At 38.7% G+C, this 21,788-nt stretch overlaps 2 protein-coding genes across 3 annotated transcripts in view; one reads left to right on the forward strand and one right to left on the reverse strand.

The window, feature by feature from the left end:
- Positions 1-21,788, reverse strand: part of ctnna1 (catenin (cadherin-associated protein), alpha 1) — an 86,568-nt gene that overhangs the window by 37,318 nt on the left and 27,462 nt on the right. For both annotated transcript variants that reach the window (XM_044362898.1, XM_044362899.1), the window contains exons 8-9: positions 4,810-4,890; positions 4,349-4,501 (exon numbers count right to left, since the gene is read on the reverse strand). In XM_044362898.1, coding sequence (XP_044218833.1) covers positions 4,349-4,501; positions 4,810-4,890 — 234 coding nt within the window. The remainder of the gene's footprint in view (positions 1-4,348; positions 4,502-4,809; positions 4,891-21,788) is intronic.
- Positions 7,355-13,520, forward strand: lrrtm2 (leucine rich repeat transmembrane neuronal 2). Its single transcript, XM_044362900.1, has 2 exons — positions 7,355-8,176; positions 8,840-13,520. Exons 1-2 carry the CDS (start codon positions 8,173-8,175, stop codon positions 10,480-10,482), a joined length of 1,647 nt encoding a protein of 548 aa, XP_044218835.1. The 5' UTR covers positions 7,355-8,172; the 3' UTR covers positions 10,483-13,520.

Below are 21,788 nucleotides of genomic sequence, written 5' to 3' on the forward strand. Positions count from 1 at the left end.
GTATATGCTGTCAATTATAGTTCTGGAAAGAAAGAAAATGTATAAAGAAAAACAAAATCTTTCGTTCTTATTCAATTCTTAGAAAGAAAGAAAATCAAAATCAGCAGGTCAGACTTAAAAAAAAAAAAAAAAAAAAAAAAAAAAATCGGAATCAGCCAAGAAAATTGCAATCGTTGCATCTCTATTGGCAGGCATTTAGCTTGACCTAATTTCTTTAATAAAACATTTCGTTGGTGATCAATATCTAAAAACATATTACACTTGGGTAAAATTCTGTGTTAAAATGTATGACAAACAAGATTTCATCACAGTGTAATTTCAACAAAAGCACAAAAATCCAGAGTAGGGTTCCCCCAGTAAATTCCAGCAATTTCCACAGCTGATCCCACTATTTCCCGAGGGTACACAGGATCACAGGTCAAACCTCAATGGAAGCATCTCTGCATCTCAACTTGTCATGCTGAAAGTCTCTATGCATTACGGTGGCTTTTCAATCTAAAGCCCAAAAGCAAAAACAGAAAATGCATCCAAATATCAACTCGTCCTGATAATATAAACTAACCCCTGATGTCACTTCCATCTCCTTGCCAGGTTGAGAGCCTCAAAACTTGAACTGATTCCCATTTCTCCATTCCATCCATTCTTTCATCTTCTCATTAGGATAAACAGACACTTGCTTTTTGTTATAAGAGAATCCAAATAATTTCACAGCATCTGAGGAGAGCATTACTGATGCTGTTTTTCTAGGCTGCATTATTCCTCTGCTCACTCAGCGCTAAAATCTCCACATCGTCCTCAGCACCCTAGAACTTTTGAGGACATTGCCTTGAGGCAACAACACTGAGCTCAGTCCATCCTTCCCCCTGCTCTTAAGATGATGAGTTTCAGCTTAGAAAAGGGCTACTAAGGTGAGGAAAAACACTAAACCAATGGATTTGGCAGCAAATTTATAAATATGAATATTTGTTGTCATATTTTCCTTTTAGATTTTATTACATTTTAACACAGCCTAATAACATTAGTAAAGGGAATAGATAATGAATGCAATGTGAAGAACTGGCCCTACTCTCAAGAGCAAAGGGCTTAACAATCTTTAATTCATTTTGAAATTAAGTGAATTGTGTCAAAATAAAATTACATAATTTTGTTTGATATCTTGTATCAAGTCCATCGGCAAGATTTGACACTAAGTAAAACAAAAAAAACCCATAAAGTAAAAGCTCTAACTTAGCTTGATGTAATGATATAAATACTGCGTTTCAAAAGAATGATGTTTTCAAAAACAAGGGTAGGGGAGCTGTTTAAAGGGGCCAACAAATGAATATGGGTCAGTCATAATGTCGCTTTCAAACAATCGTGTGTGAACTAATGGACCATTTGCCTTAGGGCAGCCTACACTTGCACAACTCATGATGTCATACAAGCAGAGCCAGTGGTGGCACTTTGCTGTTCCTACCTCTGAATACAGGACACAGTGCATTTACAGCATATTCACTGCATCCTGTGAGAAGTAACAAAATGTTACTTGTTACTGAATTTGCACACATATATAGCAGCTCTATTCATCTACATCAGACTCTTTTCCAAAGCAACTTACAATACTGTTCAGTATTAACATCGCACAATGTATATGCAAGGAAATGTCAACTATTTTCAGTCAGATATGAAAGACAAGAGTCCTACTGTGACTTACCTACTGCCTAGCCAAACTGTGCATTATTGTTGGCTGGTTCGACAGCAATTTTATTATACTGAAAAATGAAGCAATGTCAGACTGTGCACTTGTGATAATGATAAAAGCTAATGCTAAACTATGGTAAGCTAAGAGCTGATCTCAAATGATAAAATGTCAGCAACATTGGCTGCTCCCAAAAGCTCTCAGCAACAATGGAGGTATTAAAACATGCAACCTCTGCCTATTTCATTACAGACAGTAAAATATAGTTTCCAAGTGATAAGTACTACTGTGTCAGTTACAGAACAAATTGTATGCTTTAAAATTTACATCTGAAACATGAAACAGGATTTGATAAAAAAGACAATGCATTTTGTGTCGCTACCACTTGGACAAAAATGTTTTACTGATAACATCCTCACTACACTCAAGTCATGCAAACGCATCTTTAACTCAATTTACAGCAGCACGAATGAACCGGCGCCTTTTTGTATCTCTGCACCATCTTTGTATGCAATTACGCCTCTAGAATTCACTATGCTGTCATTTTAAACAAGTCTTGAGATTAATTTTGTTGTTCACATTCATGTCCTTTCTTGTGTGCATCGTCATTATCTTGAGATGTTATTAGAATGTGTTTATTTATTTCATGTTTCAGAGGTGCCTTAATGTGACACTGAAATATGTGATTTGCATGACAGGGGCACATCTCCTGTTTCTGATCAATTTAATAAAAAATAATTTCAGATTTCTGCAGGATTTTAAAAACTATTTGCAGTGCAAAGTTTCCACTATAATGTGGGTTACGGTACTTGCTATGTCTGATAAACGATAAGTAGAGGTTCATCAGTTACAGCTCTGTGATACAACTACACTGAACTACCAAGCAGGTTTGTACTTAACCAAGTCACAGTTACTATCAGCCTTATGTGAAGGATTTTTATAATCTCTGTAAACTTGTGTCCATCCTGCTGTTCTTATCTTGATTTAACTCATGTTTACTCCTGCTATTAAGTGTGATTTTCTTAATCAGACTGTGACAAAATATTTTTTCTGTCTTATTTTTCCATTGAGGCTGGGCTAGCGAAACAGTTTTGCTTTATCATATTGAGATATCAAGATTCAAATTTGGCTAATTCTTATTACACAGCACTCATGCTCTTCAGAGGTGCTCTTCGAACATGTGACTACCATTCCTAGTTAATGTGTCATGAAAGATACTTTTTTCTGATGAATATTTTAGTAAGAATTACATACCTAGCAGCCAGGTCCACTTCACATACATGGAGATTGGTCAAGTCATAAAATATTCTGGCTAAAAGACATGATAGTGAAAAGCAGCTACATTAACGGAGTATAACTGTATGGTCATTTTTCTTGCAGCACTCTTTTTCTGGTTTCATAGTTAACATTTAATTTAGTGTTTCTGTCATTTGTGCATCTTTATTAAGGCATTTATCTCCTCTGCTTAGATGGACACTACACAGCACTGCCTATTTCTATGCTAATATCTTCCAAGTTCATTGTGAAAGGAAATCCATCAAATCCAACAGTGTTTAAAACTGGAAAAATAGTTTCTGTCATTTAATGCCACTCACCAGTAACATGAGTGATTTTTGACCAGAGCTGCGCATTGTGTTCTTCCTGTAGCCCAGTGGTATCAGAAGTAGAAGTAGTAGTGGAGCATTAGGGGAGTCCAACAATGTCATGCTCTAATGCCACTTCTGACACTCAGGCCTTCATGAGCGACTTAAAGGTCTACTCCCCAACGTGGTCCCCTTTTCCCTCTGATGCTTCAGTGGTTCCCCCAGTGAATGCTTATGTTGCCCTGCACTCACTAGACCAACCGATCCAGCTACACTCATGGTTATCTGCCCGTGGGGAGAAGTCCCTTTCAAATGTCAGCATATGATGCTCTGACACAGACATTCAAAAAATTGAAGGAAATACCACTAATGAGGACAGCTAATGTTCCTGTTAGCTTGTTTCCCATCTGGGGTCATCACTTTGCCTCGACGCTTGCATCTGCATTTTTGTTGCCATGTGTAAAACATTGGAGAGTAAAAAACCGCCGTCATTCAAAACACATGCCACAGTGAGAATCTTTTAAGATATTTGTCTTTGTAAGTATCACTATTGTACACACCTGAAGTTGGTCTGTAAAAATTTGTACATCAATCTTTTGCGGCGAAGATGACATTTTCCAGAGGTAGCACTTACTCTTGAATTGTGGTTGTTTCACTCAAAAATTGTATTTGTTGCTATAACCATACATAGCAACGTTCCGTTTGTCTGCTCACAATAGCATCGCAGCATCAGATTAAGAGTCAGCCTTGCCTTCAATTGACAAAATGCTACTATGGAGTGTGTGTATGAGAGAGAGTGAGAGACAGACACAGAAAATAATTTCAATGTTTACAGCTTTGTTTTCATTAGGAAGAAAAAAGATCCCAGATTGCTGTTTTCTGAGGCACTGTAATCCTAAAGTTGTATCAGGAATCTCTGAGAACACAAGCCACATAGATAGAACAGGAAAGCTGGATGAAGACTGATGTTTACTATATGCTAAGCTAAACTGTCCATAACAGATGGACCGGAGAGGAAAAATATGAATGTTCTGCATTTGGGTTGCATCAGGTTTTGACTGTAAAAGCTGTCAAAACTCTACATTACCTCTATCAGCTTGTTGGCATGCTCACGGAACACCTGTGCATATTCCTTGACTTCTTTCTCGTTGCCGTTCTTGGCAGCTTCAATCAGGACCAGGAGGGGAACATTGGTCTCCAAGAAGGAGTCAGAGACATGGTCCATTACAGCTTTACGCAGCTGTGAAGTAAGAAGTTAAAAAAAAAAAGAAAGAAAAGACACTGTTAAAATAGTATATCCCCCTGCACATATGCAGAGACATCTTATAGTTCAGCTTGTTGACCTGAGTACACAGTACAACTTCAATCTATACAGAAGACAGAAACACAGACACAGAGGATAGGTATTCAGCTATATTAGCTGTATTAGAGATAAAAGTATTTGTTTTGGTGATATATTTTGGTGGTATATATATTTACATTAATGGCTCAGTGAGCAAAACACACCCAGATGAAGACACAAGGGAAACAATACAGAAAGACACAAACCTGTCTGCGAAGGTCTCTGGTCTTCTTCGTCATCCTGTCGATGGCTGTGTTCAGAGCATCACTCCTGTCCTTCCTTCCAGCCTGAAACATAGACATGAAAGAGGAATTAGTCATTGCACTGCGCCATACAGTGCACTGTTATGTTCACAGAAAAAAGATTGCTAGATCACAGTGAATTTACTAAACTTGGGTCACAAGTTAAATTAAAGGCAAAAAGGAACAATTCAACACTCATACTGTTGTAAATGTCTCCACATCAGTATGAACATGGTCTGGGGTATGTTCATAATAAAAAACAGCTGTAAAATGCTTCATCCTCAGTGTGACTGTAGCACTGATAATGTAAAGTAACATGGCTAACAGTGTAAATTATGTACCGTCAGAAACATTTCAACACTATTGGCAGTAGTCACACAGCTAAGCGCTAAGCAGTAGCCAAAGCCCTAACCACAGCTCCCCACTGAGAGCAGAGAGATGTTCAGTCACATTCTGCAAACTGCTCAAGCTGAAGTTGAGAATCTAAAACTTTCAGGAAGGAGAGAGACAGAGAGAGAGAGAGCGAGAAAGAGAGAGAGAGGGGGAGAGAATAATAAAATTAGAGGAAAATTAGATGAGCAGGAAAGGGCAACAGAGAAAAGGCAAAGAACCAGTTGGGCACTGGGCTTTTCACCCCCCTTATAATGCTCAAATCAACTCCGACATAACACCATGGGTGGTGGTAGCATTGACCTGCCCCATCCCCCACTGCCCTTTGCCCATGGGGAGAGGGGGGGGCGGGGGGTTGTGTACATAGTTAGGGGCCAGGGAGCTCCAACGGCACTAATCCCCTGTGATTTTTTTCCAGTTGGATGCAGTGCTGTGGTAGGGCTTTAGTCTGCTCTGCCCCTACTCTCTCAATCCTATTTCATTCATGCCTAGCCTATATTTCATTTCCACACCAGAGGGTTCTAAAGCACTTCTTCAGGTGCTTATTATGGAGGCAGTTTCTCTGCGGCATTTTTTATGATACTCAAGTGAGTTTCTATCCATCTCCTTTGGGACAGATTTAGGAACATCCCTTTTCTACAAAACCACTAGTCCACTGGATTATGGAAACATTCTATGCAAATATAGCACAGAGAGCAGACTTGTGGTATAGAAAGTATAGCCCAAGTCTTAAATGATCACAGAGTTCTATGATACTGCTTTTTCGTAGTTCAGCAAGTTCACTTAATTTGACGTGCATACATAATTTCACACATTTCTCACTTTTCTGAAAATGCTTTTTAAACATTTTGACTTCCATATTGAAAGCTAGCGCACATCAAATCCAGGGAAAATCCATCAAGCCCCCCTGAGATTTAAGTGTTTTTTTCCCCCATGTTTTCAACTCTCACATTCTGCGGGAGAGTCCCAGTGGGAAATGTAGTCTACCACAATAAATGTGGAGAATGACAGCCGCATGTTGGTAAAGTGACCCGGAAAGTCACAGCCAGATGCATGTTTTGTCTTAATACCTGAGAATTATGTAATAAAATAAGGGAGTAAAATTGTAGTAATATCTATTAAGTTCTCAGTGAGTTTGTGATGCAATTTAGCTTTTCAGTATTCTAATGCGAATTATGAAAAACATAAAATGTTGCTATCGTCTTCTGCCAAAGCACACAAGAAAGAATTCTTTGTAAGTAGAATCATTGGAACAGGTACAACAAAATCCTTATAAAACAGAAGGTTAATCAATTTAATATATAATTTACAGCAAGGTAGAGTGTGGTGGTCTCCAGAAATCTGAGGTTATGTTTAAGTGAAAGATGCTGGAGTAAAATAAAAGAATAACAGAGGGTAGGAGCACTAAAGACTCTTGTATCTAGTTCTGGGCTGCTTAAAATCTAGTTCATTGCGATTACTGTCACACCCATCTCAACCCCCATTAAATAATTAAGGAAAAGTCTGAATTTGTCATGCACTGAATTACAGACATCATATTCTGTTTAGCACTCTAAATGCTGCTGAAATACAGCAGTCTTTAGAAACCACAAATCAAATCCAGTTGCTCAATGCCAAAAAAAATTAACAGGATTTGAGTTACTTTGATCTTACCTTGTGGTTCACACCCTCAAGCAAGTATTTGGCCTTGTCTATTACACGTTCAAAGCTAGCCTAATTTTTCTTCTGAGCAGCTGGTCATACATCACATGCCAGTGCTCAAAAATTAAAGCACTGCACTCAGAATATGTAAATTATAAATAGAAGCCAGACACCCTATATTACCATTGCTATAGCATATTGGCTCCTGTTCAGAGATATGGGAATGCAGAACACCTTTTCTCAACGTTCCTCATGTTTGTTGTCTAGAGCAACATGTTACAAACTATATTTTTGCTTTGTTGTGTTATTCTGTTTATGTTTGTAGTATACATTCATATATAGCGCATGCAGAACAACAGTGAGGCAAGACTGAGATTTACAGCTGTGGTTAATTTCAACAGAAAGCTGCCGCAACACGTTCAAGATATCAATATTCTGATGGTGACGAGCCAGTGGGAGGGAAAGGGGGGGGGGGGGGGTGCAAGAGGGAGGTGGAGGAAGACTGAGGTGCACACACAGTGTGTATGAGGCGGAGAGCAAGTGACTGAGCAAGAGAGTGAGAGGGTGTTTGTGTGTGTGGGAGAGAAAAAGAGAGAGAGAAACAGTAGTGATGATCGACGCCAGGCTGCCACCACTCTGTAGCAGTGAGTGGCTGCAACAAAAAGCACAGAATAACATCCCTGACTCCCTGCTCTGCTTTTTTCTCTTTCCCTGCGTCTCAGCTAGCAGACGAGGGCTCCGCTCACAACTCTGCAGAGGCTATGCTGAGACTGAGCCGGCGTCGGAAGCAGGATCTCTGGCTGCCATCAACAAGTTAGGGTTGGAAGACCACAGCCATGAAAGAGGAACACTTGATCTTCAATTAACCATCTGAGCTGACATCATTGCGGTGGAAGGGAAACAAAAGGGTAAAAAAAGAAAAAGAAAAAAAAAGGAGAGGAGGGGGGGGTCTGTTCACCGGAGTCGCTCTGGATGCAACTGATCAACTTAAAAAAAAATATATATAAATATATATTCCAAGGATTCGTGGGATTAAGGAAAAGATTCAACCCTTTCTTTGAGCTTGGATTTTAAAGGACTCAAAGCAAAATAACAGGAATAATCATCATCTTGGGACATGGAATTTCATATTTTGTTTCATTTGGGTGGGCTCAGAATTGCTTTATTTCCAAAGAGGCTGATTCCTTTTGTGCTCACTCAAAAGGGTTTTTTCCCTTTGGATTTTTCTTCCATCTGGTTGCTCCAAGAGTCTGCGGAAAAGGACAGTTGAATGCAGCCTCCGATGTGCACAAAAGAATGGGTAAGTTAGCCCCTTTATATGGCAGGTCTGGACATGAATAGGGAATACGAGTCAGAGCGAGGGAGGATGAGGACTAAAAGCTCTTTAGCCTTGACTATTTACTGCAACTGTCCTTCATTTTTTCCTTCTTCACTGACGCGAGTTCGTAATATATACATTTTAATTAGCATTTGAATCCTGAGACAGACCTCTGCACTGATGAAAAAGAATAAAGAAAAAAAAACTCAATTAAAAAAGACTAAAAATTCAAAAAGGACATATTTGAGCTGCTCAAAAATGTATAAAACATAGCAAATTGACAAATTCATGAATGACAGTGATCAGCTGAAAATATGTATTTAACCCAAACTACAGAGCACAAAATATGAAGAAAACGAGCTATATATAAAAGGCAACAGAGTGGAAACAAAGTCAAGCTAATGGATGTAAATGATCATCTTAGATGCCTATGTAAATTAATCTCCATTAAACCTAAGCTCAAAGAAATCATGTTTACATACACTGTGAAAGTTGTCATGTAAAATACCTTAACCGGTGTATGTATGGGAGAGAACAAGCACACACACAAAAACCACAATCACCATTATGAATTAGTAATAAGTGCTCTGCAGAGATTAGCTTTCCCGCCCCACAGTTCATTTTCTTATCTTTGAACCCACCCAGGTTTCCATTCAAGGTGGCCAATGGTGGGACCTGCACCAGCGGCTCTGTGTCTGTGTGTGATCAGCATGCTCCTAGTGTGCCTGCTGCCTCCTGCATCATGCACAACCTGCCCTCAAAAATGCCGCTGTGAGGACCTGCAGTTCTACTGCGACACCCAGGGGCTACAGGCACCCCCAGATGGTGTGGACAAGGGGGCCCTGGGGCTGTCGCTACGCCACAACAGCATCACTGAGCTCAGCCCTGATCAATTCTATGGCTTCAGCCAGCTCACCTGGTTACATCTAGACCACAACCAGATTACCACAGTACAAGAGGATGCCTTTCAAGGGCTCTACAAGCTTAAGGACCTCAATCTGAGCTCCAATCGTATCACCAAGTTGCCCAACACAACCTTCATCCACCTCATCAATCTCCAGATTCTGGACCTGTCCTTCAATCAGATGACCGCATTGGAACCAGAACTGTTTCATGGACTAAGGAAGCTCCAAATACTTCACCTCCGCTCAAATTTGCTTCGCACCACACCTGTTCGGGCATTCTGGGACTGTCGCAGCCTGGAATATCTGGGCCTGAGTAGCAACCGTCTGCGGAGTCTGGCCCGAAATGGATTTGCTGGGCTCATTAAGCTTAAAGAGCTCCACTTGGAGCACAATCAGCTGACAAAGATCAACTTGGCCCATTTCCCTCGCCTTGTTGCCCTCCAGTTTCTATATCTGCAATGGAATAAGATCAACAACCTAACATGTGGCATGGAGTGGACCTGGTCCACTTTGGAGAAGCTGGACCTCACAGGAAATGAGATTCGTGTCCTGACACCTGATGTGTTTCAAACGCTGCCAAATTTAAAGATTTTGCTGCTGGATAACAACAAACTAAGCAGTCTGGATCCCAAAGTCATGGATATGTGGCAGTCTCTGGGTACCATTGGGCTGTCTAGCAACCTTTGGGAATGTACCAAAAGGATTTGCTCTCTGGCCACTTGGCTAAGCACCTTTAAGGGTAGGTGGGAACATTCCATCCTCTGCCATAGTCCTGAGTATGCCCAAGGTGAGGAGATACTTGATGCCGTTTATGGATTCCAGCTTTGCCAGAATTTTTCAGCGCCGGTTATTCAGACCATCAGTACAACCACAGACGCTACTACAGCTGCAGAGTTCACAAGCCCCTTGTTTGGAATTATACAGCCGACCCCCACGCAGGACTATGCAGAGGATATTGGGAGCTTTACCACAGTCACTACCACAACAACCACAACACAAACACCACGCACTGCTGAAGCAACTACCACTACATTGAAAGAGGCAGCTGTAACGGATGACTTCTCGGCAATGGACAACACTGTTATGACTCATAGGGTTATCATTGGAACTATGGCCCTTCTATTTTCATTCTTTTTCATCATTTTCGTTGTGTATATCTCACGGAAGTGCTGCCCTCCCACCCTGCGCCGGATACGCCACTGTTCGGCTATCCAGAACCGCAGACAGATGAGGACCCAGCAGCGGCAGCCTATGGCAGATCTAGCTACACAGGTACCCTATAATGAGTATGAGCCCAGCCATGAAGAAGGGGCACTCGTGATCATCAACGGCTATGGGCAGTGCAAGTGTCAGCAACTGCCTTACAAAGAGTGTGAAGTATGAACTCTTATTTATTCCTAGAGCATATGGTTTGCCATTTGACCATTTCAGATGATACAGGGTTTGCTTTTTTGATTTTTTTCCAGTTTATGTAAAAAGCATAATTTCTACAAGTGAGATTTGAGAATATGTGAGAAGTGTTGAATGCTACAATGACAGATGTTGGACATGACAGTTTAGGGATGATGTAGAGATAGTCACAAATTTATTTTTCTATGAATGCAAGGTTGTTCATATCAGGCAGGGGCAATCATTTTAAACAAGAAAATTGTAAACTGTGAGATTTGTCTCCACATTGTCTCTATATTCTGCAGCACAGAGAAAATACTTAGCCAAATGGCCCTCTGCTAACGGAATACATTAAGTGGAGAAATGTGATTTACGTCGTTTTTCTTTAAAAAAAAATAAATAAATATTTGAAATCATCCTTTTAACTGCACCACAGGCACTGTAAGCCAGCCACACTCAATCACTGCGGTAAACAAATTGGATCAATTTATCAGAATGTTTTTGTTTTGTAGTTTCATTGTTTTGGGAGAACTATGATACATTAAAGGCCACTTTCAAATTCTGAATTATGACGGAAAAATACATGTCTTTCTTGTTATATTACAAAACAAACAACTCCTTTCTAGAGGAAACAGGAGCCCTGAAATTCTATCCAGTATACACTAATGATATTACTTTTACCAAATCAGACATGAGTCAATTAGGGAAGTCTAACCTTCCATCAGAACAAAAGGCTGTCAGTGTTTCCAGTTTATAGAATTTATTTGGGCAGCCCACCCCAAAAAACCTTTACCCTTAGCCAAAAAGGATTGTTTTTTTTTGTTTTTGGAATATTGGATGCTTTCCAAAATTTCTTCTATGAGGAAATGCAACTAAAAGTGTGTACTGATTGAAAAGACTGCCAGAATGGTGAATTTATGTTCAATTATATAAATTGGAAAAATGACCTCTTTAATCAGACGTTAGTTCCTAAATGTAATGCTGTTTTGCAGCTGACTCAAGTTGTTTGATGAAGCTCACATACACGAGGGCCAACCACCACAAATAAATTCTCATCCTGTGGGAAACACTAAGCGTTGTTCCTCTATGGTTAATTTCCAATATTCTACACTGCTTAGAAAAAACACATGGATTTCTTCCTCACATTGGACATCAAGAACAGAATTTATAGCCCTTTAAATGAATAGAAAAATGTATATGGTTTCTCTGGCTCCTAAATACCATACACACTGTGACCATAACATTTCCAACAGCTTAACCTAGTAAGTACAGTTTGCTGATTTGCCATTATATACCAGGATCAATATACAGACAAGCTATTGTGAGGTGTGAGGGTAGCGAGTGAAAGGGTAATGAACAGCGCAAATGCCAGATAGGAGACAATTTCATTCTGAAAATAAAACCTTTCCCAGTAGCCAAGGCTCTTTACTGCTTACACACTAATCAGGACTGACAGGCTCAAGATTGAACCAATTAAGGCAAGGCAAAAAGAATCTAATATTCTGTCACCCACACCAGTGATCCAGCAACATTTAGCTTGTTCAGCCACTCAAAAATAGTTCTCATGGAATCATCCTCCACACCAACATCACTGGTCCTTTTATTTCAAGACACGTTTCCTGTTGAAGATACTAGAACCCATTTACAATCTTAAAAATGGGGTTACGATAAATAATATTATGACACGGTTGGCAGTCACGAGTGTCAAGTTAAACTGTGGTCAATACCCTGAAAGCAAATGGAGATCCAGTGATAAGCCAACAGCAAGCCTGGGTCAGGACACATTTGTATGCAGCAGGGAGAGGATGTGCATTAGCATCAGACTAAAGCTGCTGCCGCAGCTCCGCACTTCTTTGTGTTCAGTTTGGTGGTGGGGGCAGGGTGAAAGAGAGAGGGATTGAGAGGAATTGATGGGACGGTGGAGAGGGGCAACTATGGGGTAATGTCTTAGTTTATCAAAACCAGTAAGCATCTTTCTGGCCATGTAAAAGGTAGTAGAGAATGGAATGATGAATACTGACTGACAGCATCTTTTGATTGAAATGCACACTGACCACACAGCAGAAACAATTTCACTACTAGTCAACTGATGAGCTGTACAATGTTTGAACAGTGAAAAATTCTTAAAACTGTCAATCAGGTCATCATATTTTCCAAACTTTTATCTGTGTTTGAGAAAGTCCACCATTAAGATGGCAAGATGCTCCTGATAGCACAGCACCTTGAGTTATCTGGTTTTGAGCAATTAGGATGTAGCGCATAAGCTAGTGCCATCTAGAGGTAGCCAGGAGGTACGATTTGTGGCTTTGTCTCCGTTGAGCCTGTCGAAAATTGGCTTTAAACTTCCAAATGAATGCTTGTGTCAATTTGTGTCAACACATGCTCATACGATGCCTACATCAACTTCTGAAAGTGTTTGTGTAAACCAAAAACTGTTACACTTCACGTTTGAATTAAATGAAAAAAAAAAAAAACACTGCTTACACTGATCATACTAAAGCCAAGCAAGTTCACTTTGTTTCTACTTTTGTTTTATTCCAGCTTCGCACTGCTTTTACTATTGCCCTTCTAATCTGTCTTGCATGTTCAAAAGTCTAAATTGAGTTGAATATTTCTTAATGTCATTCAGCAAACATTATGGAGAGATCTCATTTTTGATAACAGCAAAAATGAGGGGGTATGTGGCATTCCTATAAAGTTCTGTCAATCATTTGACATTTCACTGTTTAAGACTACGGTTGTATTAAGTGACTAAAAATTCACAAAATTTGTAGAAATATGCATCCCTTTGCACTTTGGCTCTTTGTAAACTGTTTTGTTTCCTCTTGTCATCCTCTAGCCCTCGTCCCCATCCTGCCTAAAAAATAAAAAAAAAAAAAAGAAAAACAAGTGAACCAATCCCCTCTCTCTTACCCAATCTCTTTGTGCAAAATGAATGCTTTTCTCTTACCATTTTCCTTTTGTATTGTAATATGTACAATTTCATATCTGTATAGTGGATAAGATGTGCCAAACTGAAAAAAAAAAACATTTTCCCCTCAAAACATATATTTTTTAAATAAAATGGTTATAATTTACAGTGTTTGCTAACTGATGGATGCTCACAACTTGGTTTTGTGTTTCATTACATGGTGGTTCAATGTATAAGTCATTAGACATTTTAAAAATATCTTTAAGCAATCCAAATCAAACCCAATCCTTAATGAAATTGAAAGGCAATGGCATATTGTGAATAACTCCGAAAGTATGTTACATTATATTATAATTTAAATTTTCAATTCTAACCCATTTCCCTTCCACCAATGCATAATAATTACTATATCATCCAGTTTACAAGTCTTTGAGAGAGAAAAAAAACTATAATTACATGGTTAAGCAGGACTCATTTTTTGACTGAAAAAAATTGAAACATGTCAACATGGACCCATTTAAATAAACAATGTGGGTTTCAAAGTGTTATCCTTATACCCAGTGAGGGTCCACAATGTAAAAAAGGTTGAAAACCTCAATGATGCAGTGTTTTTACAGTTCTGAATGTCCACATTTACTTTGAACAGGTAATGCAGCAGAAAGTCTTTGCTGCTTGGGTCTACTGTGATATATTTTGCAGTCCATGACAGGAAGGGGTCTTACACGCTTCAATAGAAGGCTGCAACCATGGATTATTTTAATTATCAATTAATTTTTAATTTATTTTCAATGTTAGAAAAATATATCATAAGTTCCCAGAGCATAGGGTTATGTCTTCAAATTGCTAGTTCTGTTCACAGACAAGGTATCACTTTAATATTTATATAAAACAGAGAAAGGGTTAAGCAAATGTTTCTGGCTTGATAAAATGACTATATTGAAAAACTGATTGATCAACTTAGTATTTCAGCACTACTTTGTCATACAAAGATAAAAAAAAACAATATGCCACAGACACAAACTTTTACAATTTAAGATTATGGATTTGGTGCCTATTAGTGACTGGGGTGTTTGCAGACACTTGTAAGTTAATGTTCTACTGGAGTATATTTTTCTTCTGGGGATTGGTATTGTGGCAACTCATTGATCCAAATTTATACTAAAACAATCAATGCAAGGTTAACAATGATAAAGAAACCAGTATGTCCTCTGTTGTATAAGATCTGCAATAAATACTTAAGAGTAACTGTAGCATCTCAGACAAATTGACTGGTTGACATTGCCAGAGGTTAAATGAGAACTGAACTGACCAAAAATTAAAAAAACAACTTTGATTAACTAGATCATGTATGGTAAGGTAAGTGTTAGTGGGCTAACAGCTACAGATTAGGAAATCATCAAAAGGGTGAACAACAAATAATAATAAATGGGCTTTTAAAATGCTAGCTTTATACCCCAGAGATTTAGCAGTGTGAACATGGCAGAAACTACCTGCACAAATGCAGCTTTATGTTTTCAAATTCAGCAGATTGTAAGCATGTTAATAAAGACAAGTCTACAAATTCTACCATGTAGCAGTTTGAGACACTGAAGCAGGTGATATTTCCTGGGTTATATCCACCAGGGAAGTCACAGTAGCCCAGCATTTTGCATTATATTCATGGATATATTAATGACCACAGCATAAATTTGATTTTACCCACATCCACTGTGAATTGTCTGTAACAATGTTAAGATCAAAGTCATCTCTCCATATGTCACTGAAGCAGGCTAAGTCAAAACTGAATTACCCATTTGTGTGAAGAATTACAATTTCCACCTATTACATTTACATGGTAAATATATTGCAGGAAGGGAGACAACACCTATTTATCATCCGGTAAGTCAAACTCTTTAAGCAGATATTTTTGCCAGGATATATATTTTTAGAGTGACCCACTCATAGATATAACATCCAGTGGAGACCAGCAGCAGCTTGTGTACCTTCCATGTGCTTATTGGACAATCTTTCTCAACATTGGTGAACTCAAACTATTAGAGGTACTAAGCAACGAACTTTGCAAAACTGTTTAAAGTTTGAGTTGAGTCTACATCATTTGTGATGCTTTGTTTTTAATAAACATGCACCGCAGAGACAGATCGGAGTCTCTACTCCACATGCAGCAGTTACAAGTTATGCATGTAGAATCTAGTCAACAACTTGTCGAAGTGGGAGTTTGGGTGATAAAGGGGGATGCTGCAGTGCTGATCCCCACCACCACCCTCCTCCTCACCCTATGGAATAGGGATAGTACAGTAAAAGTGGAGTGAGAAACCTTTAAAAAGGAAGTTGTGATTCAGGCAATATCCTCTTAAAGTAGAGCCATTCTGCTGTTGATTGTGTCTTAATTGGATTGGCTTTACTAATTTTGGTATTGTACACTGTGTAGCTGTATTGTATAGGGATAAGTATCAAATTGGCACTTGGTAATGGCAGATATTTAATATTTTATTATTCTGATCAGACTGGGGAGCAAAGCACAACAACTATCAGGACACCTCTAGTCCAAGCCTTTCCAGTTTGTCAAAAAGATCACATAACAAGCCTAATGGGCACCAAAGAAAGAGAATAACAGTCAGACAGTAACTTTCAGGTATACCAGTTTACTTAGATGTATCATTCATGTGTATTCAGCTTACATCAAGCGGTTTGGAGTGTCGAAAGATGCAAACTTTATAGGCTGATATGGCTATCCAATAAATCTAGAAAATGCTTACTAGGAAGGACTCTCTTCAGCAAATACCTCCCTAGTATATTTATTGCTTAGCACATTTGAAGCCATTCCTCAACCATATCATTGAAGGGTCCAAGTGCAAACAATAGAGAGAAAGGCAAACCATAAAAGAAATGAAAAATGCTTAACTTCCCTGTTACTCTTTTTGTAGAAGACTGCAACTTCACTTCACACATGAAGAAAGAGCACATCGTCATCAACATCTTCACTCCATTCTTTGGATTCTAAATAAATGCACCTTTCCTCATGTCAAGAACATGAGAAAAGTCTGCGGTAGACTCAAATAACTCTTGAACTCCACAATACAAAATTTAAAGCAAACAGACATGATTAAAGCCGCCTATACAGCAAATACAGCTGTGACTATTTTAACAAGCAATGCAAAAGGTGTTGATGCAAATACTGGTAAGCCCAGGACCAACAGAAGTGACATTGAAAATCCACAGTCTTTCCAGCAGCAGCACAACACAGCTTTGAAGATTAATGCTACGAATTGCTAGAATGGCTCACTCACTGGGGTCAGTTGTCAGAGCCACAGACCCCATTTATTTAACTTTGTTTTAGTTTTCCTCTTTGTGATGCATTAGCCCAGTTGTAAAGCAGCCAACTGGGAACAATCCCTGCACTCCAGATGGGCAGTCCGTCATTGCTGCCTCCAACCCAGGGCCAAAACTGTGAATCGCAATTCAAAAGTAATACACAACAAGACTAGGTGAAAACCTAGTGTATGGCTGGACTGTGTATGGTCAATGTGTGAAATTGTGGCCAGTTGGTTACAAGGATAGTCAGTGGTAGGGTATAATGTGAATTCCTGGATATGAAATGTTCATCTGCAATTTTCTGTAGTGGTCCCAGTAATATTTGTTGTCAAAGTGTACTGAAGTAGCATATCACATGACATGGTTAAGCAACGTTTGAGTCAAAAAAAAGTCTTATAAATGCAGTTGCAAGAACAATACTTTCCACTCATATCTTGGGATGTTTGATTTGAAAGAAAATTTATTTTTAATTATAACTACTTTAATAATCTGTTAACTCCCCCTGCTTTCATCTGTTTCTATCTGCAGATGTCTGTAAACATATGGTCTCATCTATGTGTTTATGTAGGATTAGCGTGTTAGGCTAACAGTCTGTCAGCTGTGTGACTTTAACATCTGTGCCGTGATGTCTTTCAGAGCACAAAAACACCGTAAGCACACCTGTCACTTGCCCAGCCGATAAACCCCAAATACCACGGCTACACCTTATTTTTTATACAGTCTATGGGCTACACACAGCTATGCTAATGATGCTAGCCATTCTAACTAGCTGCTTGTCACCGTGCAGGCTGGTAAAACGGATCCCTCACATCTCTTTGTATCCATGGGTTGGTGCTCTTGCAGTGTTGGAGCCTCAATGTGAGATGCTTTGGTCGCTAAATGTGTGTTTTTAAGACTTATTTCGGGATTGCACTGAGAGTGAGCTGCCCTCAGGGCTCCGCTGTAAACGCCCCCCTGAGGCCGATTCATTTTGAACGAGCAATGGCCAATGGGGAAACTCCAACTCTGTACCGGCCAATCAATAGTGTAACTTCATCACTCAATGAGTCAGTCGGTCAATCAGTGACAGACATTCAGGGTTATAGGGCTGGTTTGTGGCCAGCCCAGCCAATAAATTGATGACAAACAATACACATGTCAATGTTTCACAGCCCTATTCTGAAAAGCTCCCAAAACTGCATGATTTCATCCAGAGGTTAGCATGTATACCCGACAGCTAGAAACTGTTTCTTTGAGTACAGACTGGGACTTTTCTATATCAAGTTTTCATGTTTTCACCATGTCTACTTAGTTTTCATCCTGGTGCTTCAGGCATGCAGGTGAGGTGAATTGGAAACACTCTACACATACAGGCAGTAATCATGAACTTGAGTTTGAATGTGTTTGTACATTGTTGGTCCTGTTATAGAGTGGCAACCTGGCCCAATGTGTGCTTAGATAGGCTCCAGTCCCCTGGACCCTCAACAAGATATACGGCGTAGATAATGGGAAGTTTTCACATAAATATATAAAAATCTTGAGCATGTGTTGAACACACTCAAGTTAGAAAAATAGAGTAAAAACAAAATATGCATACAATTCAAAAGGAGTTCAAGAGCTTTTCTACATGTATTATTTTTTTAATTGGCTGTATTTCATTAATAATATAGAAGTAATACAATTTCCATTCTCCTTTGTCATTTATTATCAGAGTTGTGAACACAGTTATTTACTCTTACCAAGGTCAGTGGCATGTCTGATGAAAACAAGAGGGACTTGTTACAGCTGAGTATCTGCATGTCAGTGCATGTGTTAAAACATGCATGGATGTGGTTTGGCTCCCAGTGAGAGACATTCATCACAGCTCTATTCATTTCAATTCAGTTTCTCTCACCTTCAAGTCAATGTAATTCCCTGGCTGAATACACCTGCAAACAACAGATTGTAATCCTGGTTTTCTTTTCATTTTTAACAATGTTTATCAGACAACAAACAGCCTCAAAAGTGTATTAACAGACCTGCCAATTTTTCAGCAAGTCCAACTTCAGCAACTTAGATGCATCAGATGTGAATCACTGCTGTTCAAGCAATGCTTTATTGTACATAATCAGATATATTACATATTGTGTACTTAAGTTGTGATGAGGGGTGTTTCCTTTCCTTGAAATTTTCCTAGACACACACACACACACACACACACAGACACACACACACACATAAATACACATACACACAAACAGAGCTCTCTCCCTCAGTTCTTTCAGCATCTCATGGCGACTTTTCCTTTCTTCCTCTCCTCACTTCAAAGCATCCTCAGTGAGAAGCTGGCAAGGTTAGTTCTCATGTGTACATATAACAAGAGACAGCAGAAAGAAGGCTGAGCCTTCCCTTAGTTTACTGCTAGCTAATGTGCACCCTACACTGCAAACTGATAAAGTTATAGTAATGAAAACATCTTTGTCAGCGTTCAGTGGTTGAAAAGACAGCAACACGTTATGTAGCCCCAAAGTTAGCAAGAACCTGTTAGCTACACCTTTAGCTAACATTAGCGCTATTGATTCGCAAGCATTTGTTGTTATAACGCCTGTTTTGTCAGTCAAATCGCTATCAAACTGGTGAGTGCTATTGCTCATTCCGTTCAGAAAAATAAGGACTTTCCAGTCAATATAATCTCACAAGCAAGCAAACATAACTGAGAGCTTGACAGATGAAAGGGAAATACATGGGCTTTACTGATTTGGGAAGCTTCCTGCAGCAACTTCCAGGTCCACACAGTGTAGCAGGACTGATAAAAACTACTGAACAAGGTAAAACCATTATTAGTCGTTTTCTGTTAGTAGAGTTTATTGGTAGGAGAAGAATCAATTATGCCAGTTTCATGTTTCGATTGGCTCGGCTATATTTATTCATTACTTAGGTGCAAAAAAAAAAAAAAAAGACAACTGGCATACCTTAACGTAACAACTTGTACCAGCTTACTTTGATGTCAAAATGCATTCCCGCTACACAAAATGTGTACAGGTTGGCAGGTCAGTATTAATATTCAGCATAAAAAAGCTGTCATTGGTTTTATTTGATTTGTGCATATGGTGATGATGAAAAATACATGCATTGCAATGCATGCATTGTAGGAACACAATACATATTTAATATCTCTCTTTTCATGTAAATGTGTTCATGTTTTTTGCCGTGTTAGTGGCATGGCTCCAGGGATGTTGGTTTGCTGGGTCAGTCCACCAGTTTGGTCCAGACTGAAATTACTCGACAACTACTGGATGGATTGCTAGGGAATTTTGTACAGACATTCGTGATCCCCAGAGGTTTAACTGACTTAGGTGAACCTCTGAATTTTCCTCAAGTGCCACCATGAGGTCGACATTTGTGGCTCGGAGTGAAATATCTCTACAAATATTTGATGGATTGCCATGAAATTTACAACAGATATTCAAGGTTCCTATATGATCCATTCCAACAGCTTTGGCGAACCTCAGACTTTTCATTTAGAGACACCATGAGGTTGACTTTTTAGTTTTTTATTGATATGTCTTGACAACTATTAGATGGTTTGTGGTGAAATTTAGTGTACAGATTCATAGTACCGAGAAGATGAATTGTAATAGCTTTGTTCTTCTGACTTTTAATCCATTGCCATTATATGGACAAAATTCAATTGTTGTTTAATACTTTTATTAGTTTTTGTACCTAAAAAAAAGTCCTCTATAAATCTATAAAAGCCAAATTTGGTGGCCTCTGGCACATTCTAATGCCACTATTCCATCATATACTCTGATCTTAATTATTGTATATTTTAATGAGTTTGCCTACCCAATTGTAAACATATAGTGAATTATTGTAATGGTAAATAGCTATAAATAGCTATTAATATTTAAAACCACATCTATTCCTGACTGATCAGAATTCTTTTTAATTAAGAATCATTAGTCCTTATTTGTTATTTTTTATTTATTTATTTATTAACACCTTCACTGTAAGGTTTATCAAGACATGCCACAATGATGGTTTATGTAGAAAACATAAGTAAAACATAAATGCATTCTTATTCAACAAAAATAAACAAGGCTATTTTAAGGGGGAAAATCTTTTTAATCCCTTGTCTTATCTAGCCTATGTATTGGTTCTAAATTATTTATAAAATAAACCTATGCCAAAACTAATTAAAACAAAACACATGAATCACTTGACTCAGATCATGTAAATCTACTCAATCAACTCAATTTCTAGTCATCTTCATCTTCTCCATCATCCTGAGTGTGAGGCTGAGGCATAGTCTGCATTTTCCTCAGGACATCGGCCTGTCACTTTGACAACATTGCCTGTTTTAGTGTGTGTTTGCAATGCGTATTAGAGATGGCTCTGCTGTAAAAAGCGCAATGTAAATAAAGATAACTGATTTGTTCATTCATTTATTAAACCCATTATTGTCTGTGTGGCGTATATGGAAAATGCAGCGCTTCCAATGGACTTTTTAATAGTTACTGTATAATCATCAAGTTGCTGCCACCAGTGTTTTCTGATATTTTCTGAAGTAGCTCGTCTAATGAGGATGTCCCCTGTCTGTGCAATCAATGCAATTCTTAATGTGTTTTGTCAATTATTTCGCTAATATTTGTCAAACACTGAAGACGACTCTCCGCTCTCTACTCAGCAGGATACAGCCTCTCAGCTGAGTGCACACACACTCATATAGAGCATGTGAGGGCGGGACTGATACAGGCACATTTCTCAATCATTGTGCTTTCATTATTTTGAAGTGGAGGCTAGTGGTTGTAAATGTACAAGCCTAGCTAATTGCAACTTGTTAATCAAAACTATTTTATTAGAATCAAAAATGAATATAATAAAGTAGCCGGCTGTACTTAAATGAGTACTCAGCTGTTTGGCCAGCAGCCGGCACTTATGAAGAACTCTGCATAATTGAACTCTGTTGTAATAAAACTAGAAAAGATTAATAGAAATCCATCAAAAGATTTTCTCAAAAATGTCCTTTTTAACCTTTTCTTAAATACTCAAGTTCAAAACAAGAATGCAAGATGAATCAGATTTTTATGCAGCACCACATCTGCCATGTGTGCACAAA

Source organism: Thunnus albacares, chromosome 10 (assembly GCF_914725855.1).
Source record: "Thunnus albacares chromosome 10, fThuAlb1.1, whole genome shotgun sequence".
Lineage (NCBI taxonomy): Eukaryota > Metazoa > Chordata > Actinopteri > Scombriformes > Scombridae > Thunnus > Thunnus albacares.